The following is a 21,208-nucleotide window of genomic DNA, read 5'->3' on the forward strand; positions in this document are numbered from 1 at the left end:
TAGCAATATTTAGTATTTTTATTTAAGCCCAGCGACAGGAATCAAGTATATACATGAGCAGTTCAGCTTTCATTGCTTTTAAAAATGTAAATTTCTAGCCTTCATGGTTATTTAGAAGTTTTAAAATGTGACGCAAATGCACAAACCAGATGGCAAACAAAAAGAACCCAATATTCATTTTTAATCATGATTTTTAAGCCAGTTTCATGAATCTGCCTCATAATTTTTGAACATTTGAGATGGCAGTACTAGGAGAATAGCCTTATTGAATTCAATGGGACTCCTCAGATTGCATAAAGTTAAACACCTGCATAAGTTTTTGAAGGATCAGGGCCAAAGACTGTACCACATATCAAACTGATGACATTTGATAAGTAGGAACTATATAGTAAAACAAAAAAATCCTGAATGCACAAATTAAAAGTGTCAGGTTAAAACTCATGGTGGTTTTTTTTAAACCCTTACAAATAATATCTTTTGTTGATTAAAACAAAAGTTTAGGAATATAACCTAGGGGTTACAGTGGATGAGAAGCTGGATATGAGTCAACAGAGTGCCCTTGTTGCCAAGAAGGCTAATGGCATTTTGGGCTGTATAAGTAGGGGCATTGACAGCAGATCGAGGGACATGATCATTCCCCTCTATTCGACATTGGTGAGACCTCATATGGAGTACTGTGTCCCTTTTTGGGCCCCACACTACAAGAAGGATGTGGAAAAATTGGAAAGAGTCCAGCAGAGGGCAACAAAAATGATTAGGGGGCTGGAGCACATGACTTATGAGGAGCGGCTGAGGGAACTGGGATTATTTAGTCTGCAGAAGAGAAGACCGAGAAGGGATTTGATAGCTGCTTTCAACTACCTGAAAGGGGGTTCCAAGGAGGATGGATCTAGACTGTTCTCAGTGGTAGCAGATGACAGAACAAGGAGTAATGGTCTCAAGTTGCAGTGAGGGAGGTTTAGGTTGGATATTAGGAAAAACTTTTTCACTAGGAGAGTGGTGAAGCACTGGAATGGGTTACCTAGGGAGGTGGTTGTTTTTAAGGTTAGGCTTGACATAGCCCTGGCTGGGATGATTTAGTTGGGAATTGGTCCTGCTTTGAGCAGGTGGTTGGACTAGATGACCTCCTGAGGTCCCTTCCAACCCTGATATTCTATGATTCTATGATAACTAAGGTCCAGACAGTCTCCACCCAGGGGGGACTCATTTCTGGAGCAGAACCCTACTTTCCATCATTTTATATTTGTTTGCCTCTCTTGGCTTGTCCAATAAAAATACACCAATCACTTTCACTCTTGTTTCTAGTCAGTTTCGCTTTCAGATTCTACTGAAAGTAGCACAATGTTGCTGCAATTGTGTATCGAACAAGCCGGGAGAACGTTTTTTCTTTTCCATTGAACTTGAGGGTTTTCATCTACAGTGCATTTCAGGTAGGACGATGTTTACAAAACTTAAAATGTGTGCCCAAACCGGTGACCTGACAGTTTTGCCTTTTAACCAGAAATTATTTGTAAGAATTGAAACAAAACTGTTTTGGAATTAAATGTCTACGGTTCTGCAGCACGCTGCATATGTGGGCGACTAACCACGCCGAGTCTGAAGCGCTGCTGAGTGATCCACGGGACAGGTTACGTGTATAACGGGAAGGAGCTGTGTCTCCCACGTACTGTAGCTTCTTCTCTGTGCACTGAGCACATTGTGCAGCTTGCTTCTTCCTGCATTGCATGTGGCGCTGCTTCCTTATCAGAGGGGCGAGGTGGGGGGAGGCGCGCCCGGCAAACAGGTTCTTCTATAGCACATCGAAAGCTAGGACCGGCTGAGCATGAATGAAACAAGAGGGAGCCACGCCTGCAGGTCAGCTAACCAGGAAGTATCCAAGCAGCAAGGAAACATCAACCAATGCTGCGCTGAGGCAGTGCACTGAGAGAGCCCTCGATGATCTCTAGGCGCGATTTTCTGGTGAGCTCTTGTGCTAGGGTCTGTCTGCGCCTAAACTGGAACAATGGGAGGGGAAGGGGGCTGCTGGGAAGGGGAGTCTCGGGCTCTGGGGGGCTAGCTGGGGAGGAGTACTGCTCGTTAGGGAGATGCACCAGCTGCCGCCGCCTGGGAATAAGTATCTCCACCTATGCATGAAAGGGAGGGTTTGAGTGGCACGGCCAAGGGAGGCAGAGTTACAGCTTTGTGCTAATTTATCAAACAGAAGGGGGGAGGGTGTCTTTATTTTTGGTTGCCCTCCTTCTCCCCCTCCCCGCCTTACTTATTAACTGTACCGCTGCTTCACTCTATAAAGCCTCTTGAAGATACACAGTTTGCGTGGAAGAGGTTGTACACAAGATGATCCCAGTCCGGCACATTCTTGCATGAGTAGTTCCATTGGCTTCAGTGAGACTAGACTATTCGCACGGGTACGTTTTGTGGTAAGGGAATTAATCTGTAGGGGTGAAACAGAACGTCTTCCATCAGCTGACATCCTCATTTCCCCTAGGCATGGGGGGTTGAGGGTGAATCATCTTTCCTGCTTCATTTTCCCAAGCTGACCGTCAGTTGAATGTCTGGCTGTCTGGTAGGGCTTGAAATTTGATGGAAGCTAGTGGCGTGATCAGAAATAATTTGTCTCATGTGGGTTGAAAGAGTTGTTAGAATCTACTAGCTGCAGGTCCCAAGCAGGAAGTTTCTGATCAGATAACCACAGTATGAGGTGAATTTACAGGCAGCATTTATGCAACAGATTGTTTTACAAGAAACCTGTATTTGTCTTGAAAAGGGAAGATAGTAATTGGGTGTGTTTATATAATTTAAGGCACAGTGTCTTGGACAAGCAACACTAAAGCAATGATGAAACTTAGAGAGAAACTCTGCTCTGGATGGTGTTGAATGTGAAACGGATCTGCAATGTGTAACCAAACTTTCCAGGATGTAGATTTTTCATAAAGACCAGGAAGTTCCCCCACCTGTTAAAAAAGAGAAACTTAGATTCTCTCTTTCCTCTGTTGTCAAAATGCTCTTGGAGTAATCATTATGCAGCCAATAATGACTATTCATATTTAAATACCATGTTGTTGATTCATCATGTTGACACTTTGGGAGACTGGGAAGTTGTCACCAATGCAACATTTCAGCTTTACTGGTCATCTCAGACCAATACAAGCTATGTTGCTATTCCTGAAGGTTTTGTTTTTTAGGGTTTTTGTTTTGAAATCCCTTATGAGTTAAAACAAAGCATCTTGGGTACCCATATGCCTCATTTGTTTATTAAAAGAGTTTATAAACTAATGAAAATAGCAGTTTAGGGCTAGATTTTGGACTTCGTGTTTGCTTCAGGGAGCGAAAAACTACTTACATCTCTGCATGGTCTATCAGGACCTTGGGCCCAAGCATTCAGAGGTAAGTGGGTGCTGCATACCTGCTTACTCTATTTCTCCCAGAGTAGGTGGGAGTGGGCAGAACCTTCTCTCTGATCCCCCAATGCACTGGGCAGCACAGCTTAGGCCAGTGTTGAGGGCTACTGCAATTTGTGGCTGGTATAGGCCAGCAGCAAATTACTATACCTTCATGGAGCAAGGAGGAAGCAGAGTGGGGAATTATGCTTCAGATGCCTGTAATGCACAGTGCCTTTGGAGATGATGCAGTGTATGCACAACCCTAGTTCAATGCTTTGCCTAAAGGCACAATCTAACCCTTAGAATGCAAATACCATTTCAAAGTTAATTCTAGCGTGCCTTCCACAACGCTGTAATAGAATGAGGAGATGGTAAGGTATTCATTTATCCAAGGCCGGATTTAGGGGCAGGTGATCCAGGTGACTGCCTGGGGTGCAGGGCTTGGGATGGCACTGGGCTCACAGATTTACAGATCCTAGCATGCAAATTTATCATCTTATATGACAGGGTTAAATCATACATGCAAATCGTGCATCAAAGTCATGAAATAAGCAACAAATGCAATAAAAAATAAGATATTCAAAAGTTTAACAAATGGAGTGGGGGGCACCAAAGATGTTCCTTGCCTGGGGTGCCATTTGGTCTAGGGTCAGCTTTGCATTTATCTACCATGCTTGAGGTGCCCTTTTCCTGCTATTCAGTTGCTTCTTTTAGGTTAGAAAATTAGGTCTTTAGTGTTACTGAAAACAAAAGACTAGGAAACAAGTTAACATGTTTTTTTTTTTCTGATTTGTATATTTACACTTGCTTTAATAAAAAAAGAAAATGATTCATCCGTAAGTTACCTTGTATACTTGCCATTGCCTCTGTAACATACTACTGTCCCTTCCAAAAATTAAACTAATATTAATACTTAATGATCACATGCTGTCATAGAATGAATATAACTGTTGTTGCTATGGCTACATCTTTGTCACTCTTGTCACAGATTCTCATTTTCTTTCTTTCTTTTTTTTTAAACCACTTCAGACATCTGGTGAACTTGTGGGTGGTTGGGTGGATGGACGTGATGATAAATGTCATAACTATAAAGGGAAGGGTAACAGCTCTCCTGTGTACAGTGCCATAAAATCCCTCCTGGCCAGAGACTCCAAAATCCTTTTCCCTGTAAAGGGTTAAGAAGCTCAGGTAACCTGGCTGACACCTGACCCAAAGGACCAATAAGGGGACAAGATACTTTCAAATCTGGGAGGGGGAGGGAGGAGGGAAGGCTTTTGTTTGTGCTCTTTGTGTTGGTTGTTGTTCGCTCTTGGGACCGAGAGGGACCAGACATCAATCCAGGTTCTCCCCATCTTTCTAAACAAGTCTCTCCTATTTCAAACTTGTAAGTAAATAGCCAGGCAAGGCGTGTTAGTTTTCCTTTGTTTTCTCAACTTGTAAATGTACCTTTTACTAGAGTGTTTATCTTTGTTTGCTATACTTTGAACCTGAGGCTAGAGGGAGGTCCTCTGAGCTCTTTAAGTTTGATTACCCTGTAAAGTTATTTTCCGTACAGATTTTACAGAGATGATTTTTACCTTTTTCTTTAATTAAAAGCCTTCTTTTTAAGAACCTGATTGATTTTTCCTTGTTTTTAGATCCAAGGGGTTTGGATCTGTATTCACCAGGGAATTGGTGAAGAGTTTCTCAAGGCTTCCAAGGGAAGGGAATCCACTTGGGAATGGTGGCAGCAGACCAGATCTAAGCTGGTAGTTAAGCTTAGAAGTTTTCATGCAGGCCCCCACATTTGTACCCTAAAGTTCAAAGTGGGGAAGCAGCCTTGACAATAAACAATTGAAATTTTTTTCACTGAGAACTTAGGCTGAGATCTGCTCATAAAAACAGAGTTTTGTAGCTTTATGTGGGTGGTGGATAAGAAGGTGAAATCAGTCCCTACAAACTAGCATCAGGGTGCTGTGCCACACTTTCCATGCAGCTATTATTTCTGCCTTCTGCACCAGTTATATGAGGCACAGAGTTCTGCTGGAGCCCTGTTGTGGCCTTCGTACCAACCTATGTGGGACTATCATGGAACTATATATAGGAGGTGTGTGGGCATTCCTGTATAGCTGCTTCAGCAGCAGACCCCTCTGTACAGGGTATAAATTATGTGGCCAGGGGGCCTTGAGTAGGCTGTCCATACCACGCGTGAATTTCACTCATGAAGAAAGGAAAAGTTAAACTGGGGTCAGGATGAGAAGCTAAGGGAGCAAGCGTACAGCAACAAGAAAAACCTATGGCAAGCTAATGGTGAATTCATGGTGAGAGGTGCAATTATTCTGGGGGTGATTAGATTTCTCCATCCCAAAGACTTAAAAACAAAACATCTAAAATAGAGGTATTTAGGTTAGCTTTAGAAAGGTCAGCTTTGATACAACCGTTACTGTGTTAAATACTGTCTGCTGTTTGGAAGAGCAAAAGCACAGTTCCTATTTGTGCTAAAACAGGAGAATAAAGATTAAAGGAATAAAGCTCACAAATCAATGCCTCTGGCTGCCATGTGACATCTCCTAACAATCCTATCCTAAGACAAGTCCTAGTTATTAGCAATAGTGTGTACTTCAGAATAAGATTTTTCTTTAGCTTACATTCTTTTGCTCGTCTAGGGAGGTCAGTCTCAGTCTTATTACTTATCAGCCTCAGCCAAACATGCCAAGTAGCAGCACGACTAGTACACAATGCAGTGCCTGTCATAAAGGTTATTGTGCACCTTTTCCTATTAGAGAAGAGGATCTAAAACAACTACGTTGGGCCAGGAATTGGTAAGTTCCCTATGGCACCAGAAATTTGAGTGCGTCTGATGTTTTAAAATACATCTTTTCCTGGTAGGTAATTGCCCCTTGCAGTCTCTCAGAACCAGAACCAAAATCCAATAAAATCAATGGGATCTTTCCATTGACTTCAGTGGCCTTTAGATCACGTCCTCAATGAAGTCTTTTATCTGTACTGACGTCTTAAAGAAAAACTTATTCAGGCTTGGTACCAACAAGTAAGAAAGGCAGCCTTTAGAAATTTGTAATTTTTTTCAGTGGTTTAAGCTATTTCTCCAAATTTTTGATGTCTATAAAGTTGCAGCAGTTTATTTACATTATTGAAAGAGGGAATCACTGATTAAAACTATAATTAAAACGCTAACTTTTCAACATTTTTTTTAAAACAGTTGAGTGAAGAGTTGGCCATTCAAAGTGACTGAAAATATCAAAGAGGAGACCTAAAAGGAGATCTGCTTAGTGTGACATCTCTTCAGAACCGTTCCACAAAGTGCAATTACACGACATTCTGAGCATCTTTGATAAAAAGCCTGACCCTAGGACAATCCTTTTCCAAATATAGCATTTTGTCACCTAAAATCCAGATCCTGGCAGTGAAGTAAATGGCTCAACTTCCCCCTGGAGTTCGCTTCATCGTTTTATTTACAAGAGATCAGTGGTAAGTTTTCAAGTATATCTTACAGACATCCATCTTGGACAATATCAGATTTTATCTGAGAAAGATTATTCCTTTGACTCAGTTTCTCTAACTTTTTATTTCTTAGAATATAAAACAAGTCTTTGTTAAAGAAAATGTTGATTTAATTGCAAAATGAAGAGCATGGCTGAAGATTTTTTAATCAGGAGATTTGACACTAGTACAGAGTGATATAGGGGTTTGGAATACATTTCCATCACCATTAGTTTTGTACGCTAGAGAATAAGTACTTCACATGTTATGTGCTTCGGGAGGTGAATCACAGCCTTTTATTTTGAGTTGCTTGGTTTATGTCTCTGAAAAAATCAATCTGTTTATCCCGGACCCAGATCTTCTTTCTTCTCCTGGATGATATCATAATTTTATTTGTAACAGTGCCTCGCACAATAAGATCTTGATCTTGGTTGATGCTACTGTAAAATAAATAATTAATAACTATATTTGTCCTTGGAAACTAAAATCTGGAAGTCTTTTTTTGACAACTTTTTAATTCTGTTTTGGTCTTGTCAGCTCTTTTTGTGCTTTCAGGGGAGGGGGAGAGAGAGAGAGAATTTGTTACTCTTATCTTGAAATCACTTATTTACTGTAACAAAGGAAAGAAATCAGTACTTCCCAATTGAATGATTTTTATCATGCACGTCATCTAACAGAGCTTCAAGGCAAGAGTCACTGCAGTTTATTAAATGAAATCTTCAGTAATGGGCATAACAACTGAACACCCCAATGTAAGTTGTTATACCAAAACCCAGATGGTGTGTTTGGGTAGCCATACTTGCAGAGTCTGCTGTGCTGGTTCTACAAGCTAAGCAGGGTTAAACATAGTCAATTCTTAGATAAGAGACCTCCAAGAAAATCCAGGAAATGCCTGTGCAGGAGGATGTGTTAGCAATTCAGTAACTTGTATGTTTGCCTCTCAGTCAGTACTTGACTGATGCCTTTGAATAGCATTAGGGTCTGCTGTATTTCTGGAGGTACCATCCATTAGACAACACCCAAAACTGAAGTCCTGCCCCCTTGTGGTCACTAAGGATCCTGTGGTGGTTTTTGCAGCAGGAGGCATGTTGGCCATGTGTCTTGGCGCAATACCAAGTATACGGTATTTACAGTGTGCTGTGGCTACTTACACATCTATTGGAGATTTAAATGGATACATTCTACTTGTTCATGCTTTTGCTTATATATGCAGACAGACAACCGGATGTAATGTAGGATGCTGAGCTGAAGACATACAGCATGTAGCATTGTATAATCTATCCGACCGTATACGTAACAGGTATTAGTAAGCAAAGTAGGAAAAGAATCTACTATAGTATAACAAATCTTTCAAACTACTCTTCTCCATTTAAAAAACTGCACTAATCGTTATAAAGTAGATGTGAATGAAACCATCAGTGTAAAGGCAAGCATTCTCAAACTTTTTTATAGGGTGGATCACATTTCATTGTCATAGGAACACAACTCTCACATTTCCAATCAGATCACATTCATTTGGCAACTACAATTGCTTATGTGGAAAAGCAATAATAGGAAAATAAGTAACATTATTTTTCTTTTGTTTCTCTTTTAATATGCATTAGCAACTGGAAAGAGAGAAGAGCCAGCACCATGTGCTCTGTGAACAACGAGTAGTCCCCACACCCTCGTTTGTGAACCTCTGGGGGTAAAGGTGTCACAGGTGCAAAAATGATGTTTTGCTCTGATGCTGGCTTAAATATAGAAACTATTGAAATTGCTCAAATTTATACCCAAATTTATACTCAAATTTATAATATACAGTAGTTCGAGTTAATTTAGAGTCTCTTTAGCTTCCAGGGTTTATGATAACATGAAGTGAAAAAAAATGTGAAGAATACTTTGAAATATTTTGTTTTATGTAAGATGGTGGTAAATATAAACCTAGTGATTGAAATCACTTAGAAATATTAAAATAAATACTGATTTTTCTTTTGTTACAGGTGCAGGGCCTTCATTTTTGTTCTTACCTTTTTGTTATATGCTAGTTTCCACTTGTCAAGGAAACCTATTAGTATAGTTAAGGTAAGCAACAATGAATCATTTTGTTTAAATGGCCTCCTAATTTTCTCAAACAGGGAAGTATACTTTTGTGTGTGTTGGTTTTTTTTTTTTTTTTCAAAGACCGTGTTAAAGTTTAACCCACAATGCTGTAAAAACAAGTGCCGATAATTACAGTTGTCATACCATAGTTCCATGCTATACATTTTTGGTGAGACCACACCTAGAATACTGCACATACTTCTGGTTTTAGCCCCTCACATGAGTTAAGCTTAAGTACACGTGTAAGTGTTTGCAGGATCAAGGCTTGAAATCTTAGAAGAGTTGCTCAGAGCTGAGGAATCTATCGAGACTGAGTAAATTGTGTGCATTAGATCTTCAAACCGATTTTGGTTCTTGTGCAGTACTATGCATGAGCTAGTGCCGTGATGTCAGAGAAATATAATGTATTTCATTTTCACCTTTAGACTTTGGCTGTACATTAACCTGAAGTTATTTCTCAGGTATATTTTTAACTTTATTGCTCAACAGCCTATTCATATTAATAATAAAAAGAAAAGCCTTGCTCCATACAGTAAATAAATAGCATTGGATCTGTCATCAGAATGCAAATTGCTTAGATGTGGTTTCATTGTTTACATTTCAAATTGTCAGGTGTTTCATTAACCTTTTGATTTTATTCCCACTAAGAACCTGTTTACACAAGGGATAAAACTGACGTTAGCACTGTTTCTCTGATCTGTATAGACTGGGATCGTCCTACTGAAAACCATGTTATCTTACTTTAGATTATATTTGGTTGGGGTTATAAAATAGCATTTTTTAAAGAGAGCATAATTCTCAAGAATGAAATTTCCATCCATACTGCTCTGGAAATCAGTGTTAGGTATTGGTAGCTTGGCCTTAAGCAGTGTAAGCAGTTACTTGATCTAATTAAAAACTAATAAACTAAGGGTACATCTGCACTACCCGCCGGATTGGCGGGTAATGATTGATCTATCGCGTCTAGTGTAGACGCGATAAATCGATCCCCGATCGCTCTGCCGTCGACTCCGGAACTCCACCACGGCGAGAGGTGGAAGCGGAGTCGACGGGGGAGTGGCAGCCGTCGATCCTGCGCTGCGAGGATGCAAAGTAAGTGATTCTAAGTTGATCTAAGATACGTTGACTTCAGCTACGCTATTCTCATAGCTGAAGTTGCATATCTTAGATCGATCTCCCCCTAGTGTAGACCAGGCCTTTAATCCCTTCCTCCCTGTATCTCCTTTGAAGTTTCCTGCAGCTTGACGTGTCAAACTATATTTTCTATTTTTATTTTTTGACTTTGTGGTGTGTTTTGTTTTTTTTTTTTTCATTTTTTTTTTAATACTGATCCTTCCAAAAGCTGATTGATTTCTCCCTCCCCTCCACCCCCCGCCCAAGTCTGTTTTTGCAGTGTCCGTATACAGGGCCACCCAGAGGGGGGGACAAGTGGGGCAATTTGCCCTGGGCCCCGCAGGGGCCCCCACGAGAGTTTTCAAGGGCCCCCACAAGAGTTTTTGGCGGGTCTTTGGCAGCAGGTCCTTCAGTGCCGCCGAACACACCCGGAGCAAGTGAAGGACCCGCTGCCGAAGACCCGGAGCTTCTTCCGCTCCGGGTCTTTGGCGGCAATTCGGCGGCGGGTCCTTCACTCACTCCAGGACCTGCCGCCAAAGTGCCCCGAAGACCTGGAGCGGAAGGACCCCCGCCGCCGAAGACCCCAGGCCCCCTGAATCCTCTGGGCGGCCCTGTCCGTATATTTTACTGTTCTGATTCCTTTTGGGTGTAATGATACGCTAACTCATGGGCTCCAGTCCTGCAACGTGATCTGTACATGCAGATCCCTACATGTATGTGGAGTCCTGGTTATGTCAGTGGGACTCTTCACAGACCTAGAAGTCTGCTCATGCACATCAGCTTGCAGCAGTAGTTGTGTGCTTGGGGATGAGGAGACATGTTTAAGATATAAACTGAAAAATAAAATGTTCTTTGTTGAAGGAAAGGGCATTGCAATGTTCTCAGATGACATAAGGACACATTCTGCCCTTATTCACAGCAATGTAAATCCAGAGTAACTTCACTGAGATTAATGGCGCTATTCCAGATTTACACCTGCATGTCTGAGAACATCACTTACATATGAGTATTTTTAGAAAAATATACCATTACCCCTTTGTATATTGTGAACATTGTGAACAGATCATTTTTTTTTCCTTGGGTGGGGGGGTGGAGAGAGGTATTCTGCTTCTGTTTGATATGTATGGTATCATGTACCACTGAAGTATGCTTGTTGACTTCTATGGGAGCTTCTGGGCAAACTGGGCCATTTCCCCAGCATGTTGAGTAGTGTGCTGTTGGAGATGCCATCGTTCCAATGAGATGTAAAATCCAAGTCCTGGCCTATTTCTGATCACCAAAGTTCCCATAGCACTTGTAGTGAGAATAGGGGTGTCAAACTCTGCTGTGTCAATCCTGGTAATTACATTTCGCCTACCTAAATTTCCCTTGCAGTTTCAATGGGGTGTGTTTTTTCTCTTCTATGCCTGTCCGAAACTTGGCTGTGCTTCATTATATGGGATGAAATACAATACATTGCCATTGGTGCTGCAAAGATTGACGCACATGCTTAATGTTGTGCACGCTGACTTTGATAGGACTATTCACAGTACTTAAAGTTAAGCAGGTACATAATTGTTTGCAAGACTGGGGCTGTAGTTTTTGTCAGTTTTGGAGCCCAGTCCTGCTCCCAGTAAAGCCAATGGCAAAACTTCCATTGATTTCTAATAGGTGTAGGATTGTGTTATTTCAATCTTATACCAGTGTAACTCCCAGCCAAACCTTGTAGGGATCCTTTGGCGTTCATAGTGACACAAAACTGCAGCGTAACAGTGGTTAATCAGGCCTAGTGTTCATAAAGTGTTTTGGGATCTCTCGGTATGAAAAGCACTGTCACTATAACATTGTTACTAGCCTCACATGTGGTGAAGGGTGTTTCATGTATAGGAACTGATCCAAAGCCATTACAATAGATAGTATAGAGATGAGATGAGTGAGATAATCTCTCTTATTGGACCGACCTGAAGAAGAGCTCTGTGTAGCTCTAAAGCTTGTCTCACCAACAGAAGTTGATTCAGTAAAAGATGTTACCTCACCCACCTTGTCTCTCTAATATCAGGGCACCAACACAGCTATAACAGCACTGCAAATTAAAAAGGATAGATATACCATTGATTTAAACGGGCTTTAGTTTGGGCCCATAAATAGCTAGATTTGTTAAATTTGCTACTGTATTGTGTATAGCAGGATTCTGTACTGGATGAATTTTATATTGTCAAATTCTCTTTCTACATTAGGGAGAACTACATAAGCACTGTGCTCCTCCAAGTGAAGTTGAACTCAACTCCTACAAAGAATATGCCATCCAGATTCAGCCTGTTAAAAAGTTATCTAATGAGTCTCAGTGTGGTTGGGAGCCATTTGGTGAGTTTATTACAAAATTAGCATGCAAATGATGATATTTATACAAGTATTGTACCTTGTTACTTATCACAGGGATTCTTCCCAGGGAAAAACGGGGAGGAGGGGCATGTTTTGTTTTTAATTTAACCTGGCTAATATGTTGTGAGTGACCCAAATGAGATGAAGCTTTAAATGGCAAGTCTCTTACAAGAACATCTTTTCCAAATAAATTATGAGTTCAGCTGCTGAAGACTAAACTATTACACCTGGTCTTAAACTTTTTGATGGAACAAATTTCAGTTAGAAAATGCAAATTTGTCAGATCTAATTGTTTCATGGGAATGTGGTGATTCCACATATGTTTGCTATGGAAATATGACATAACTGATCATTTTGGCTTTCTCACTTCATTTCATTTTGACATTTATATTTTATCAAATATATTATATTTTATATGGTCCTGATACTATTGAAACAAAACAATTCAATGCTTCCAGAATTTCCAGTCAGTGGAAAAAATCAATATTTTCGAGTTGGAACAAAAACAAATTTTGAAATGTCAGAATTTCCCATGGAATTCTAACCAGCTGTATAAATTGATGCCATGCACATTCCAGAAATGCTGGCACCTTCAAAACAAAGAAAATATGCTCATTTAGAAAACTAAATTGTAATTAAAAGGCTATGTTTTGCTTATTTACAAGTTAATACTGTAATAATTTGAATATAATAACTGAGATTTTGAATAAGTGCTTGATATCTTGTGTTCAGCATCTGATCATAAACAGGGAATGTCAGTAGAATAGAAGATCCTAGTAACTTGATAGCCCACTAGCAAAGGAGAAACTGTTCAATTATTACTAACTAAGGCTGTGATCCTGCACTCTCAGCTATGTGTAGGTAGACCCCTGTGTTATCAAGTGGCCTGGTAACCCACTATACATTTGTAGCTCTGGGACTCTAGGGCATACTCCTGAGCACATACCTCTTGTCTGACACCCTTCCTTAGAAAATGGGGTGCCGCCATCTAACCATCCTAGACCCTGAAAACCAGTGTCTGAGACCCTAGTCACCGGTCTCCCCATCCCCCGTTGCTTACACACACTCAGCGTTCCACCTAGTCCATGGGCACTCTGGGGCTCCTAGTTTAACCCTTTTGGGGACAACGTGGCAGTTAAGCAAGGAGCACAGGTTCACCAGAAGAATTTCTTTACCACAGTGACTTTACTGATAAAGCACTACAGAGCTTCGCAAATGACAGTCCTGAAACACACTCTTCTCTAGTCTGTGCTCACGCCTTCTTTTGAGTCAATGGTTCATCAGCCGTTCAGGCTGAGCAGAGTTCTCCTTTAAATTCTCCTTACCCTGCTCTTAAATAGGGCCTCTGCTTGTGTGCCATGTGTCACAGTTTCAGGGAAAATGTACCTGCATATTCTCCCTTTGATATTGCAACCACCTGCAGGCTAGTTGGGGACCATATCGTATGAAGTTTATGAATGGTTTATGTATCACGGTGAGCCAGGGAGTGTATGCAAAGCTCCCCAGAGGGTGGCACTCCTCTGGAGGTGTTTACAGCATGAGTGATTTGCCTCCATCACCCTTCTACTGCTTTTCATTCCTGGAGGAGCTGGTGGAGTAGCCTGCAATCCCTAGTCTAATGTGATGTAAAAACCATTCATAAAATTACTACAGTATAGTCCCTAACTATACTGGATGCGGTTGCAACATCTGTCACACCACGTGCTCAAACTGGGGGCTGGTCTACACTAGAGAATTAGATTGACCCAGCTACATCGCTCAGGGGTGTGAAAAATCTGTACCTCTGAGGGTACATCTACACTACAGCGGGGAGTCGATTTAAGATACGCAAATTCAGCTACGTGAATAGCGTAGCTGAATTCGACGTATTGCAGCTGACTTACCCCGTTGTGAGGACGGCGGCAAAATCGACTTCTGACACTTTTTGTCGGCGGCGCTTACTACCACCTCCGCTGGTGGAGTTAGAGCGCCGATTTGGGGATCGATTGTCGCGTCCCGTTGGGACGCGATAAATCAATCCCTGAGAGGTCGATTTCTACCCGCCAATTCAGGCGGGTAGTATAGACCAGACCTGAGTGACATAGTTAAGCTGGCCTACGCCCCATGTAGATAGCACTAGGCCAATGGAAGAATTCTTTTGCTGACCTAGCTACTATCTCTCAGGGAGGTGGATTTACTACAGTGATGGGAGAATCCCTTCAATCGCTGAAGTAAATTTCTGCACAGAAGAGCTAGAGCAGCACAGCTGCAGTAGTGTTGTAAATGCAGACCTAACCTGAGAATCTCCAGATCCACCAGGCATACTTCCCAACCACCCATGGCTGTCCCCTGTGTAGAAAGACCATTGTTCCATGGAATGGTCCAGCAGTTGAGAATCATTCAAAATTGATAGCTCTGGGATTGCTGTCAGTGTGATGGTCCTTCAGTGAAATGTCAAACACCTTTCCAGGGCTGGGTAGCTGTTGGGAATGTAGTAAAAAGTCTGTCCCTGGACGGAGTGCAGACTAGTGTTCAACACATGGTACAAACCAGAATTCATAATGAGATACAGACATATCTTACTCTGTCACGCTCTGTGCCTGGGTGAAGCTCCATTAAAGGGCTCTGTGTGAGTGTAGGGTCTGCACACATGGAGTTCAGTTCATGATTGGGGCCTAAAAGGGTATGTGTGTAACATTCTGATAGACTAGGTCCTGAGGGGGTAAAAACACCTTAAACTTTTCTCCTTTCAGAAGCCCCTGATTGAAAGTTACTGTTGAGTACAGTGTTATATTCAACAGGTTTCTAAAAATAATTAATTTAAAAGCTGAAAATTGCAGGAAATTATGTGGTATTGAACACCATTGTTTTCATTACCTTTTTAGCTTGTGTTTCTTTATGAAGTCAGTCTGTCGCCAGCACTAATTTGAGGCCCAAGTAGTAGTGTTCAAAATGGGGATGGACGGGTGGTAATTCTGACAAGTCCTGATTTTTCAAATGGCTGCCTCCTCTTGTGCATGATCATCTGTGACCCCATTTAGAAAAATCTGTGCATGTTCCTAACTTTAAACATATGAATAGTCCTGTTGAAATTGGTGGAGCTACTCAAATGCTTCCAGTTTGACATGCGTTTTAGTCCCTGGCTGACCTGGGCCTGTGTGCAGTTCATAGATTTTGTGCATAAATCCAACACCTGTTTTTTAGCTGAACATTTTCAATCGATAGTCATTCTCCCATCACTGGTCGAGCAACAATGGACATTTTAATTACCATGTCATCTAACCTTACTCCTTTTCATCCAATATGTCAAAATAATGGCCCTGATCCTGAGATTTGTATCTGCATGGATGGTCTCTTGACATGCAGAGAGCCCCATTGACTCTAGTGGGCTAATAAGAATGGCCATACTGGGTCAAACCGATGGTCCAGCTAGCCCAGTAGCCTGTCTTTTGACTGGGGCAGTGCCAGGTGCTTCAGGGGGAATGAACAGAACAATTAATGAGTGATCCATCCCCTGTCATCCAGTCCCAGCTTCTGGCAGTCAGCGGTTTAGGGACATATGGGCTGCAAGGGCCCACACAAGCAGGATTACAGGATCAGAGATAACATTGTAATGGAGGGGAAAAAACTGAAGAAATATTTATTTTCTAGCATTAAAGAACAAAGCACAACATCCTTTTTAATTGTATTGTTTTTTAAAAGTAGCTAGTCTTTGCCAGATGGCTTTTTAAAATTTGCTTCCGCCATCTTTGCAGTTAGGACCTGACATATTTGAAAAGTATATTTTCCTTTTAAGGAATTTTAAATATATTTTTGTAGACTTTTGTGAACTTTGTTCTCTTAGACGCTTGAAAATACAGTATATTTTGCTAATAAATTTGTGGTTTCCATTTCCAAATGTTGTTTTTTATATGAATTGGGTAAGAGGAGATTAAGAATGCTTCAAATAATGTTTTTCTAACATGTAATAGATGAAAACAGAAAATATAGTATTCTTTGGTTAAGTAGAATGCAAAGTGTCAAGAAACTGGCATTCTTTTTTTTTCTGCTAGAAAATTCACTTTGAACTAAAAATGCCTATAGTGTTTTTTTTTTTAAAGATTTCCAAGACCTGTACATGAAATATATAATAAGGGTTTGAAAGCTATTGATAAACTTATTCCACTGATTTGTTTTGAAAATGTTTTCTTAGACAAGAACAATTACAAACAATTACTGGGAGCCCTGGATTACTCATTTCTGTGTGCTTATGCAGTTGGAATGTATTTGAGGTAATTCCTTTAGACTTTTTTCCATACTTCTTGAATTATTGATTCAGAAGGCTGCACTGCTTCTAATCTGTTAGTCTTAAAGGTGCCACAGGACCCTCTGTTGCTTTTTACAGATTCAGACTAACACGGCTACCCCTCTGATACTTCTAATCTGTTATCCTTCCCTTTTGGGAAGCTTCTGATGAATGATCACTGAAGAAGGAAGGAGAAATTTGGATTGTCTCACACCCACAAAGACCTGATTTTAGGGCTTGTCTACACTACCGCGCGGGGTCGATCTAAGATACACAACTTACTTAGATCTACTTCCCAGTGTGTCTTCACTGCTGTAAGTCGACAGCTGACGCTCTCCTGTCGACTCTGCTTGTACTTCTCATTCTGGTGGAGTACCGGAGTCGACGGGAGAGTGCTCACCGGTCGATTTTATTGTGATACGATAAATCGACCCCCACTGGATTGATTGCTGCCTGCCGATCTGGCAGATAGTGTAGACAAACCCTTAGGCACATTTTTCACAGTGACGATCCTGAAACCCTTACAGAAATTCCTAGGAAGGATTCTTACTCCCTTGAACTGAAATGTATCACAGGTGACAATCCAGCCCATATACATCAATGAGTATGTCTAAATAGCAGCTGTGTAGTTTAATTCCCAGATCTGGTAGACCTACACACTGAGGCTATCCTGATTAAAAACAGCAGTGTGGCTGTGGTGGTATGGGTGATGGCATATGTTAGCCACCTGAGTACATACTAGGATCTTGGATAGGATTGTATTCAGGCAGCAAGCCCAAGACACAGCCTGCGCTGCCACATCTGTGCTTCTATTTTTAGTGCACTAGCTCAAGCAGGGCTAGCACATGTATATCTGAATGAGCTGGGAATTACACCTCCCCACTGCTGTGTAGATACACTCAACGTGAAGAATCACGTGGAAAGTAATTCCCATTATGCCCACAGTAAAACCATTCAGTTCTCATAATATCAGCATTTGTTATGTAATGCACCAAATATTTATTATTTAATTGCTTGATTTTTAGTTAAAATTTCTGTTGAAACTTGTAGGGAAAACCCTAATAGATCCAGAATTTGAACATCCTCTTTATGCGCTATGAAAGTTTGGTGTGTGAAATGTTTCATGTTTCTTTTAAATGTTTTTTTCTTTACCCCTGTACATTCTCAGTGGTATAATAGGAGAGCGACTGCCTATCCGGTATTATCTAACAGCTGGAATGCTTGCCAGTGGACTCTTCACTGCAATGTTTGGGTTGGGCTATTTCTATAATATACATAACCTGTGGTTCTACATGATAGCTCAGGTAAGCATACTGTTGTTTGTTTCCCTAGATTCGTTGGCTTTCCATATTTATTTATTTTATTTTCAGATGTGAGTAGCATTTAATGGTTACATGGCGAGATGCATTCCATTCTGGTTTGAATGTAATTCAGTTTTGTTAAGAGATTACTTGCCATAGCGTCTCAAGAAATACATAGTTTTAAAAATAAAGATATGTTTTAAATGAAATATTTTTTTTAAAATGAACTGTTTAAAATCCCAGATCATTCACGTGTGTAAACCTAAACGTGAGAAATAATATACCTTTGAGAACAAAGACATTTACTTTTACCTGTCTGCTAAGACCTGAGTGTAGGGTACTGTCTTTTTCTGAGCAGTTTCCTGCACTGGTGAAAAGTGTTCACGATATTGCCAGCTGGTGCAACAAAAACCCATGGAGTGGAATTCTCAGAAATCTTGTGGGTCTGATCCAAAGTCTGTTGAAATCTATGGAAAGACTTTACATTGACGTCGATGGACTTTGGATGAAGCTTTAAGTGAAAGGCAGTGGGACTTGTGCTCCTAAATCATTTAGGGTATGCCTACACTTAGAGCGGGAGATGTTTAATTCCCAGCTCAAGGAGACATACCCATGCTAGCTCTGATCAAGCTAGCATGCTAAAAATTAACTGTAACTGTGGCAGGGCGAGCTGTAAAAGAGGCTAGGTGCCCTGAAGTAGGTACCAGTCTGAGACCAAAGACACGTATTCAAGGCAGTTAGCCCCTCCTACCACTGCTACACTTAGGCTACATACTTGTGGTCTCCGACACATACGTAATCGGGGTGTCTTGCTCCTCTTGCTGCCTGAACTGCCACAGGTACTGTTTATTTTTAGTGTGCTAGCTTGATCAGCTCGATCAGAGCTAGCCTGGGTATGTCTCCTTGAGCTGGGAATTATGCCTCCCACTCGAAGTGTAGGCTTTTGAAAATCCCACCCAGAGTTATTAAAGCTGCTTTTGATAGGTAAATTACAACAGTTTGCCTGAATAAATTTTATTTTGTTTTTTAAACTGTATATTGTAAATGTGAACTATTATGTTATCCCCATGGTATTAGTGACTTGGGTTTTTAGGATGGAATCTTCAAGGGAGCCTAAGAGAGTGAAGTGCCCCATTGATGGGAGTCAGGTACCTAACTCCCTTAGTATCCTTCGAAAATCCCAGCCTTAAACGGGTTGTTAAAGAACTTCATTTCAACTTCAACCCTAAGACTGAATTTAGTATATATGAAATTTGTCCCTTCAGTTTATACATCTTTTCTTTTAGTCCTTTTAAATTCTAGGTTCTACATTCTTTCATAAGACTTTGTTTTTTGAGCATTTATTTTCACCCATACATTTTCCTAAACTCATATTCAGGTGAAAATACTATGAAGTGGTTAGAGCAGTGGGAGTTAAGAGCCCTTAGCACTGTCACATTCCGTGTGATCTTTGGCAAAGCCTGAGACGACAATTTGTGGAGGTTTGCCCTATAAAAAGCTTTGAAATCCTTGGATACAAAGTGCTGTATGTATAAAGTCTTACTTTATTTTTGCTGAATAATGGTGTTTGGGGAAAAATATTAATCTAATATTAATGATAATGTAGGCTTGTTCTTATGCAATTTAGGATCTTCTAAGGAAGCACTTAGCATGAAATTTTGTGTAAGAATTTTCATATTCATAAAATATTTTTTGAAATATGATTTCAGATAGCTAATGGATTGGTGCAAACCACTGGCTGGCCCAGTGTGGTTACCTGCATTGGCAACTGGTTTGGAAAAGGAAGGTAAAAATATACATATTTTTTAAATACTGGGACTATATGTGGGTGGTTTTTAGGCCTTAATACAAAACCTGATGAAGCCAGTGTAAGAACTCCCGTTTAGTTTCAGTGATTTTTGAATTAAGTCTTTAAGGAAGATCCTTTAAAAATACGTAATTGCCTGTTTGTCATGCGTAGGCAGCATGTGACTCTTGCGTTTGGGGAGGCTGGGTGGGAGTATGAGGAGCTCCCCAGAAGTATGGGGGGAGGGACCACTGGCACCCGTACTGTGGCCCCGCTCCACCCAAAGGCCTTGCCCCCACTTGGCCACCTCCTCCTCCCGAGGCCCTGCCTGCACTTACACCCACCCCACCCCAAGACTTCACTCCTACTCCACCTCTTCCTACCCCTGCCCGCTAGGGTTGCCAGGCGTCTGGTTTTCGAAAAGGGACCCTGGCAGCTTTGATCAGCACCGATGACCAGGCCACTAAAAGTCCAGTTGGCGGTGCAGCGGGGCTAAGCCAGGCTTTTTTCACAGTTTTTATAATACAACTCAAAGTATGAATTTAAAGAGGTTCTATTTGGCAGATGGATTAACAAAAATTTTTGCTGTTTCATAGTGCTCACTTTTTTCAAAGCCAACTTTTTCAGTCCTGTAGTGGGAGATATTTTACTGTTGTTTTGTAACATCATACAGTGTTTCTCCATAGCATTGTGGTAGCTGCATTGGCACCATTGGCACCAATGGCAGTTGCACAGAAATAATTCACATTAATGCTACTCTAGGATCTGATGTCCTTATTATAGATGCTACTGTCTGATCAGTAAGAGTATGTTACACTACAAGTACCTACACCAGCACAACTGCAGCTCTGCAGCTTCACCGCTTCTGGGCCCAAGAAATGAACACTGACTGGTGGGATCATATCATATAATTAGGGTGACCAGATGTCCCGTTTTTAAAGGGACAGTCCCATTTTTTGGGACTTTTTCTTATATAGGCACCTATTACCCCCAACTCATGTCCCATTTTTTCACAGTTGCTATCTGGTAACTCTACATATAATGCAAGCTTGGGATGATGAGCAGTGGCTATAGAATTTTCAGATGTGCAAGGCCGCATCCCTGGATCTGTGTGCTGAGCTCACCCCAGCCCTCCTGCATCAGGACACCAAAATGAGAGCTGCACTGATAAGGGAGAAGCGAGTGCCAATCACACGGTGGAAACTTGCAAAGCCAGATTGCTACTGTTCAGTGGGAAATCATTTTGGAGTTGGAAAATCCACTGTGGGGGGCGTTGTCATGCAAGTGTGAAGGACCATTAATTGTTTCCTGCTATGCAGGACTGTACTCTTGGCAGTGTGCAGGACATAGTGGATGGATTTGCAGTAATGGGGTTCCCAAACTGCAGTGGCACAATAGATGGCACGCATTTTGGCACCACCCCACCTTGCCACAGAGTACA

At 41.2% G+C, this 21,208-nt stretch overlaps 1 protein-coding gene across 3 annotated transcripts in view; it reads left to right on the plus strand.

Annotated features, from left to right (window-relative positions):
* The first annotated feature begins 1,373 nt into the window (after positions 1 to 1,373).
* SLC37A1 (solute carrier family 37 member 1) overlaps positions 1,374 to 21,208 on the plus strand; it is a 59,505-nt gene continuing 39,670 nt past the window's right edge. Inside the window, exons 1-7 of one of the 3 annotated variants that reach the window (XM_054004940.1) lie at positions 1,374 to 1,430; positions 6,580 to 6,848; positions 8,843 to 8,924; positions 12,272 to 12,398; positions 16,588 to 16,666; positions 17,849 to 17,984; positions 19,691 to 19,767. In XM_054004940.1, coding sequence (XP_053860915.1) covers positions 6,793 to 6,848; positions 8,843 to 8,924; positions 12,272 to 12,398; positions 16,588 to 16,666; positions 17,849 to 17,984; positions 19,691 to 19,767 — 557 coding nt within the window. In that variant the 5' untranslated portion in view covers positions 1,374 to 1,430; positions 6,580 to 6,792. Of the gene's footprint in view, positions 1,431 to 2,298; positions 2,406 to 4,710; positions 4,765 to 6,579; positions 6,849 to 8,842; positions 8,925 to 12,271; positions 12,399 to 16,587; positions 16,667 to 17,848; positions 17,985 to 19,690; positions 19,768 to 21,208 lie in introns of those variants that run through there. The other 2 variants (XM_054004929.1, XM_054004951.1) reach the window with 2 other exon arrangements.

The sequence above is a fragment of the Malaclemys terrapin genome, chromosome 1 (assembly GCF_027887155.1).
Source record: "Malaclemys terrapin pileata isolate rMalTer1 chromosome 1, rMalTer1.hap1, whole genome shotgun sequence".
In the NCBI taxonomy this organism is placed as follows: Eukaryota; Metazoa; Chordata; order Testudines; family Emydidae; genus Malaclemys; species Malaclemys terrapin.